Source organism: Lygodium microphyllum, chromosome 11 (assembly GCF_053477565.2).
Source record: "Lygodium microphyllum isolate KBCC chromosome 11, Lygodium_microphyllum_v1.1.10, whole genome shotgun sequence".
NCBI lineage: Eukaryota > Viridiplantae > Streptophyta > Polypodiopsida > Schizaeales > Lygodiaceae > Lygodium > Lygodium microphyllum.
In genome coordinates, this window is record NC_141145.1 from 148,872,697 (window position 1) to 148,880,995 (window position 8,299).

Consider the following 8,299-nt stretch of genomic DNA (forward strand, 5'->3'; position numbering starts at 1 on the left):
GGCAATCACACTAGCAAGGGTGATATTAATTTAAAAAAATTTTAAAGGAAGAAATGTGATGGGTTTTCATATGAACATACTGATAAAAGGACGACTATGTACAACCAATCTAATTGCAAGAAGATCCTTACCTCGACTAGCAGGAGCTAGCACCCCATTTTGAGAGGGAGCTAACAAGGGTAAGGGGGGTTAACTTAAACCCACTCCATAGCCTAATGTGCATGACCACATGGTTAGTGGGGGGAGTGTGAGTTGGCCCTTAGTAGCACTAGCATTGAGATAAGGCAGACTATGGATTCCAATTGGTGGATGAGCTTGATCATTTTCAAGCACTCGAACAATCAAATAGCTTCTAGTAGCAAACTTTAATGGCCACCTTCATTTGCACATATTTGTCGATTTGGTGACTATAGCTTTAGTGGGGGAAGGTTAATTCCATTGTTGCTCCTCGGTTGATTCCATTCTTGCTCCTCTAGAGCTAGTGTGACTTAGCGTAGGGAATCAACTATCCTCGGTTAATTCCATTGTTGCTCCTCTAGAGCTAGTGTGACTTAGCGTAGGGAATCAACTATCCTTTGTTGTGTCTAGCTACATTGGAAAAGTTGGCAGCCAACAAGGTCATGTGTGCCACAAATTGAAGCTCGATTGTAGACCCAGCCAAAAGGTGGGGACTCTCTTCCACGGGGAGAGAGAGAGAGAGCGCGCTAGAGAGAGCGAAAGAGATTGGAGGCTCTAGGGGGGCTTAGTAGAGAGAGAGACACACATTTTTTGACTGGGGAGAGCATATTCCACAGTTGATTAATAAGTCAGGAATCCGAGATGACGAATCACAATACGTATGCAATATCAATACATACGCAATAATCGAGAGAAGAAAAGGAAAGAGAGAGAGCTAGACCGCTTATATGCCCGTGCAAGTCGATCGAGTGTTGGGACTACAGATAGATAAGCTATTGGAATTCTTGAGCGGAACCGACGGTAAAATGAGTGTTGACATGGATGCGAATGAAGATCCCACAGTGCCTCTCCTAGAACCCAAATCGAGAACCCCCCTGGGCAAGATCAGAAACGCCATCGCTGCGCCGTTCAGGCTCTGCCTCGCGCACAAGAACGATCTGGCAGTGTGCGCCGGCCCGGTGGCAGCCATACTTCTATGGAGATTCCTGCACATCAATGGGGATGAGGATGGGAAGATTGGCACCATGATAGGCATCATGGGCTGGGTGTTCATCTGGTGGGTGACGGAGGCCATCCCCATTGCCATAACTGCACTCGCACCCCTTTTCCTGTTGCCCTTTGCCCAGATCAGGACAGCCACGCAGGTGTCCAAATCCTACATGAACGACACCATCTTCCTGCTCATTGGTTCCTTCATCCTGGCTGCTGCAGTGGAGCACTACAGCCTGCACAAGCGGATGGCCCTGAGGATGATGGTTGTGCTGGGCGGGAAGAAGGCCATGGATCCATGGCTGCTCCTCCTTGGCTTCTGCATTGGGCCCGCGTTCATCAGTATGTGGATTCATAACACAGCAGCCGCCGTGATGATGATGCCGATTGGCCTCGGCGTGCTCCAAAACGCAGGCTCTAGCAGCTCCCACACTGCAGCAAGCGACAGCAAGTACACAATCATGGAGGATGGTAAGACCTCCTCTCTACGTTCCCGCCTGATCACAAAGTTATACCCATCAATCACTCTACGAAGGATGGCCGGACCTTCTTCTCCACCGTCTCTATATCACGATTTTTGCTAATTTCTTGCCTCAAAATCGTATCACCCTTTTGATATGTGATTGATCAGGAGGCAAGCCTAGGCTGAAAACCCGAGAAGAGGAGGAGGAGAAAGAAGAAGAGCAAAGGGCAAAAGCACATGTGCTCAATTTCAGCAGAGCCGTTGTGCTTGCCATAGCTTATGCTGTGACGTTGGGGGGCATGGCTACATTAACAGGGACTGGAGTTAATCTTATTCTGGCCGGGCTGTATGAAAGCGCCTTTCCAAATGCATCCCCCATAACTTACTTGCAGTGGATGCTGTTCGGGTTCCCCTTGGCATTTGTGATGGTGATGGTCCTATGGGTCATCCTTTGCCTCTGGTTCTGCCCTCGCTCCTCTGTTAAGAATGTTGCAGCCTCCCTGCATAACTCCCACATTGAAGACGAGCTCAAAGCTTTAGGTGAGTCTCTCTCTCTCTCTCTCTCTCTCGCGAGCGCGCGCGCGCACTCTCTCTCTCTCCATATCTAAGAATTCTCAGTTTACTCTATGGAATCAACCAGACATAGATATAGAGACAAAAGGGAACTAGCCGTTTCATTACTACAGTCCCTTTGTTAAAAACTCCTTGTTTAGCAGCTGGCTACCCTTATTAGCACATGCCAAAGACAATTGAATCAAAGTGCAGTATTCTCAGATTGGTTTCCACTTCCAAAAATTTCTAGTCGTGGAAATCTCTCGGGGGTGTTTCAGAACACCACAAGCCGGCAGTGAAACATGCCCAAGACTATTTATAGTAAAGATTTACCCAGAAGTTGGATGGGAAGTAAAGAGTGGGTGGTTGATATTGGGAGGGCTGGATTACCGGTCAAATAATTTGTATGTCAAGGGAGGCGCTTGCCAGCTTGCAGCTTGCCCAGTAATGCTCATTGCTCTCTCGCAGGAGAGGAGACTTGACAACGGGTCAAGGCGTCAGTGCAAGAAGTGACCTACAAAAAGATCTGTGGTCTCGCGACCTGCACCTTTGTGGAAGCAGGTAACCTTGCTTAGAGGCTTCTCGATCATCTAGTATGCTCTTAGTCAGCCCTCCTGATTCAGGAATGAGCAGGGGTTCTCAATACGACGCCGTCCCTTTGCCTTCTTGAATGCAAGTGACCGCTTCATTCCCCAAGGTTTTGATTAGGAACAATCAATAGGAAGATGATTGTTTGCCGACTTAATGTGGCGCACTGGAAGTTTGCCCCAAACCTGGATTGATGTCTTGCGTGCACAAGAGCCTTTAGGTTCAGCACTGCAAAAATCATGGACTTCTAATCTTATGTTAAAGTGCTAAACCATAAACATTTATATCAAGGTATATAGTTCCCACATCTATCAATGATGATAAAGTGACACTCATGATTCTCTTCTAATTGAACAAGAAGGATCTATCCTTGTATCTTGCTTAATAGGTTTAAAAATGTCGATATAGGCACAAAATGAAAATCAAGTTGCTAGATGAAATATATATATATCCATTATATAGCATGTAAGTTGGTCTGTGTGAAGTGATGTTGCTCAAAAGCTAGATTGCTATTTAGAGGTTAAATTTTCTAGCTCTTTTTTCATGCTTCTTCTTATGTAGAAAGCCTCCAACCTTGTTAACCATGCTCTTTTTTTTTTGGTTTCACAAAGATACGCACATGTGCATTGCACACATGCACATACACTCATATGCATACACATGTTCGCAGCGAGCATGTGCATGCACACACACACACACACACACACACACACACACACACACACATCTCTCTCTCTCTCTCTCTCTCTCTCTCTCTCTCTCTCTCTCTCTCTCTCTCTCTCTCTCTCTCTCTCTCTCTCTCATATGTTTGCAACATGCAGGTCTCATTTACCATCCATTTGTACACATTTAAAGTTGATGTGTTGATTCTATGGGGGCAATCTACTCCCATGCTCACAAGTGCACACTCATGCATGTGCACATGCACATGCACCACAACTATAGTGACATGATCTACCATTCATTGTACTCTAAGAATTAATAGAAAACTAGTGTCTTGTATGAATTGTTGAGCTCACTAAAGTGCTTGGGGGTTTCAAATCTCACTTGATTACATGTTGCACACTCACCCTTCACGCAATATTCAACAAAATTAAGGTTTTAGGCTAAGCAATTGTTAGATTGAGGAGACAAATTTGAAATGATAAAGAGAAGGTTTTAAGCCTTTGTATACATAGTTGGGAATGTGTAATTTTAAGAAAAGACATCACAAATAATTAAGGTTGATGGTTTGTGTAGTAACTTCCATAGATGGTTTTCATGAATGATGATGCCTACACCTTAAAGTCATCTCACTTTGTGCTATCAAAGCATCAAATAACTATTGTGTCAATTAGATAATTCAGACCAATCCACATGTAAAGTACTATCATGATTATTAGATAATTCAAACCATTCCACATGTCTTCATGTGCAAAGTGAGAGATTGCTTAATAATGCTAAAACTCTTGCTTGTATGGCTTTCACAAAGTACCAAAGCACCATCATGATTGACTTCCATTATCTACATTGAAGAAATAAATATATCTCATGAAAATCAAAGATTCCTTAGGTGGAATCAACTAAGTACAATCAGAACCACAACATTTTAGTGCTTTTACTCAATCTTTGATGCATGTTTTAAGCCAAGTCTTTAATCATCATATCAAGTTTAACTTGGGGTGGGGGAGTGGCAGAAGAGGATCACTCATAAATATATGTCTGTATCACATAAGTCCAATATAAGAGATTTTTTCATTACCATTTTTACACATTTTCTACATGTAGAAGAGTGCTATATAAAGGGGTTATTTACAAATGAAAAAGAAAAAGGGTTTGTTTTATTCAATAAAAACTCACAAATAAGAGTATTTATAAATAAGCCTTGAATGCACATGACATAGGGGGCCCACATATTGTGAACCCCTTGAGAACTTCGTTTAATAAATCATGGCTACTAGGTTATTGATTTTTCCGTGTTTCTAATAACAAACCTTACTGGAAGCTTGTAACTTTAAAACTCTTAAAGATCTAAAGAGTTCTATTACTTTTGATAGCTGTCCTCGTCTTTTTCAATGAAAATGATGAAAAATGAAGCTTTCATTCTTTAACACTAAAGGCTTTCTATGATTGAAGAAATGGGTGTCTTTAAAATATGTATCAATCCAAACTTGTAAAGCTCTTACGTGAAAGGTTTACAAGTTTTTTGGACTATCTTGTTTGTAGGACCCTTGTCATTTGCGGAGATCATGGTTCTTAGTGTCTTTGGGGTAACTATTCACATCCACAAGTCCCTTGTTTTATATAGTTTCACTTTATAACTCTTTGTTCCTTCACTCACATATTAGTCATATACACCCATGTTTCAACTCACTGAAACAAGTAGAACGTGCTTCCTTTTGTAGGTTCTCATCTTATTATGGCTAACAAAGTCCATTGGAACTGAAGTCAAAGGATGGGGTGACCTTTTCAATGGCTATCCAGGCAATGGAACAATTAGTGTAAGGTTTCATTAGATATGTGTGGATTTTGATGCATACATATGTGTGTGCATGTATATACATACATCTGCACATGTATGTGCATGCATGTGTATGTATGTATGTGGTGCATGGAAGTTTTATAAAATACCCCTAAGATGTGGAACTCCTAAATCATACTCATCTAAAATGTTCTTGGAGTTTTAATTGCAAATGTTTGCTATGGTCAAAAGCTTGATTGTCACCAACACTTGGAAATGGCTTAAACATTTTTCCAGGTAGTGATGGCGACCACATTGTTCATCATTCCAAGCCGATTGAGAGCTGGTGAGAAGTTGATGGACTGGAAAAAGTGCAAAGGGATCCCATGGGGCATAATTTTACTGCTTGGTGGAGGTACATGTGTATGTCACACTCATGTAGTATAGGTATTCAATGTGCATGTTTAGTTCAACAAGACGACAAAGCAATAAGCCATTGCAGCTTGTGATGGTAACATGCTAGCTCAATGTAGTGGTACTATCATAGATTTGAATTCAATGTGGATGGTGACATGCCAAATCAATGTAGTGTAAGAGATGGTAACATGCCAAATAGATGGGGGAATCCATTGCAGGTGGCGATGGGCATGTAGACGTAGAGGGCTAACGTGCTATTTTTATGTATGATTGAGTTGGGGTTTGTTGACTTATGTTGTGCGTGGAAATTAGGCTTTGCGCTTGCAGATGGGATGACGGCAAGCGGGCTGTCAGACTTCATCTCGGAGGAGCTGGATTTCCTCCAGGCAGCCCCATATCTGCTCATAGCGCCAGTGATTGCGTTGCTGACGGCAATAGTGACGGAGTTCACGTCCAACAACTCGACGGCGACGATCTTTGCGGCGGTGATGGCGCAGGTGGCGACGTCCATCGGCAGGCATCCGCTGTACCTCATGATCCCGGCGTGCGTCGGGGCGCAGTTCTCCTTCATGCTCCCCATCGCCACCCCTGCAAACGCCATCGCTTACTCCGCCGGCTACCTCCGAACCGTCGACATTATCTCCGTCGGTTGCTTGGTCAAGCTCACTGGCATCCTCCTCCTCTCCGTCTTCATGCCCACATTGGGTAAGCACATTTACGCGCGCCCCCTCCCCCCCCCCCCCCCCCCCCCCCCAACACAGAGAGAGAGAGAGAGAGAGAGAGAAGCTTACTTGACGTCGAATGATTGCAGGTGCTTTAGTTTTCGATACGAATTCCTCATCGTGAGCTCTAGCCATCATACTACCCTCCTCTAGACAATCTCTATTGTTTTTTATATTCGGTGGATTCTTCTTTGCAAGCAATTAGAAGTGTTTGCATGTGAATTTTAACCCTCACAAAATCGAAGATGGTATGCACCCCCCTAGATGCCATAGGCCCATAAGCACAACTATCTCAAGAGGCGCTTCTTGTGATCACAATGATTCTTTTGAATCTTAATTGTACAATCTCAATTCTTTTTAGTCAATCCCTTTACAATCATGCAATAAAAAACTCATAAGTAGCTTGACTTCACAAGCATAATTGTCTTAAGAGCTTATGGTGATCACAATTCTATTCTCAAAGCATAATTACGATTCTTTTTAATTGTACCCTTAGAAGAATGATGTAAACCAAAGAGCAACCATTTTAACACTTCTATACTCTTTCAAGTTGCAAACGATGACACCTAAGTGCAGTACTTGTACATTAGCATGGAAAAGATAGAGCTTCTCATTAAACTTATATTTTCGACATACGCTTCATTTGCATAAAGGTAATTTATGGCAAGAACTACCTATGAAAGATGTACATAGTGTGACTACTTTAAAAGTATGTTTAAAACTTCTTTGTGATCAGTTGAAGTGCATGACAATTCTTTGTTAGTAAATCCAATAAGCATAATTTGAGTTTATTAGTTGAACGGAATTTCTCTTAATACCTTATTATCCTCACACTAGATCCATACGTGTGTGTGTGTGTGTGTGTGTGTGTGTGTGTGTGTGTGTGTGTGTGTGTGTGTGTGTGTGCGTGTGTGCGTGTGTGCGTGTGTGCGTGTGTGCGTGTGTGCGTGCGTGCGTGCGTGCGCGTGCCCACATGCCCGCATGCCTGCATGTGTGCGTGTACATACTTCATGAATACCCATGGACAAACACTCTCTCATACATACCTTGGTGAAATCACACACATGTAGCTACAACTACATGCATCTAATATGTGCATGCATTACATGTACATAATGGCCAGCCAAAGTCTCAATGTAAAATTAGAAATGGAAGGTGCCATAGAGGTGAGGGAATCAAAATATGATCCAAGTGTAGCTTCCTAGAATCTTAGGAAATTACCATCCAACATCCACTTGCTTCCATAGCCTCACCATCCTACCTTTAGTGAGACCGGTCGGGAATCTAGCAACTTGCTTCCCTCTAGGGTTTTCTCTAGTTTGCTAATTAGTCCTAGCATAATTTAATTTGACATATAGCAATCAGCTTTCTTAATTAACCCCTTTAAAATGATGTTCCTTCACGTATATTAGGCTCTGATATAAACACAATTTCAAACACTCCTTTTTGCAAACAGTTACAAGCAATATATTTGCCTACACCTCCAAGATGCAATGTTGTGTCCAGCATTCTATCCGTTACACCAAGACCCATACCCAAAGTAGGCAACCAACCTATTCACAAGTAGGAAATCATCCTTCTCCAAGTAACAAGCATATCTTAAAACATTTCATCAAAGCCCATAACTATTTTCTTTGAATATCCACAATAGAAAGTACAATCCAATAGCTTATTTCTCCTTACAAAGGCTACAATACTTCCTGATCCTCTTCGTATTTTTCAAAGGTCATAAGCTTTCTCCTAGATCCAACACTTTATACGCATGAGCAGTAGCACATCTATCTTTACTCCTAGTAGTTTTCAATAAACATTTTAAAACATTAAAAGTTACATCAACAACCTACGTAAAGTTAGAGTGCTTGAGTCATATTGAATAGATTCAACATACCCACACTTCTCACTCCTTAGGACTTTATCCAAAACTTCAAAAGTCCACAAAGTTTGAGATCA

The 8,299-nt window shown here is 42.2% G+C and overlaps 1 protein-coding gene across 2 annotated transcripts; it reads left to right on the top strand.

Moving 5' to 3' along the window:
* The first annotated feature begins 889 nt into the window (after positions 1–889).
* On the top strand, positions 890–6,749 carry TDT (tonoplast dicarboxylate transporter). 2 transcript variants are annotated; one of them, XM_087688345.1, is made up of 7 exons: positions 890–1,638; positions 1,799–2,170; positions 4,976–5,019; positions 5,155–5,250; positions 5,508–5,625; positions 5,940–6,332; positions 6,439–6,749. In XM_087688345.1, the coding sequence occupies exons 1-7, from the start codon at positions 906–908 to the stop codon at positions 6,471–6,473; spliced, it is 1,791 nt and encodes a 596-aa protein (XP_087544471.1). In that variant the 5' UTR covers positions 890–905; the 3' UTR covers positions 6,474–6,749. The 2 variants fall into 2 exon arrangements, with proteins under 2 accessions (XP_087544471.1, XP_087544472.1); XM_087688346.1 differs by lacking the exon at positions 1,799–2,170.
* Positions 6,750–8,299: the final 1,550 nt, after the last annotated feature.

Excerpts from the sequence above, each read along its gene's own strand:
- TDT (XM_087688345.1), top strand. The coding sequence starts at position 906 with ATGCCCGTGCAAGTCGATCGAGTGTTGGGACTACAGATAGATAAGCTA. Across the intron at positions 5,020-5,154 it reads TGGTTCTTAGTGTCTTTGGG|GTTCTCATCTTATTATGGCT; the intron begins GTAACTATTCAC and ends TTCCTTTTGTAG. Across the intron at positions 5,626-5,939 it reads AATTTTACTGCTTGGTGGAG|GCTTTGCGCTTGCAGATGGG; the intron begins GTACATGTGTAT and ends CGTGGAAATTAG.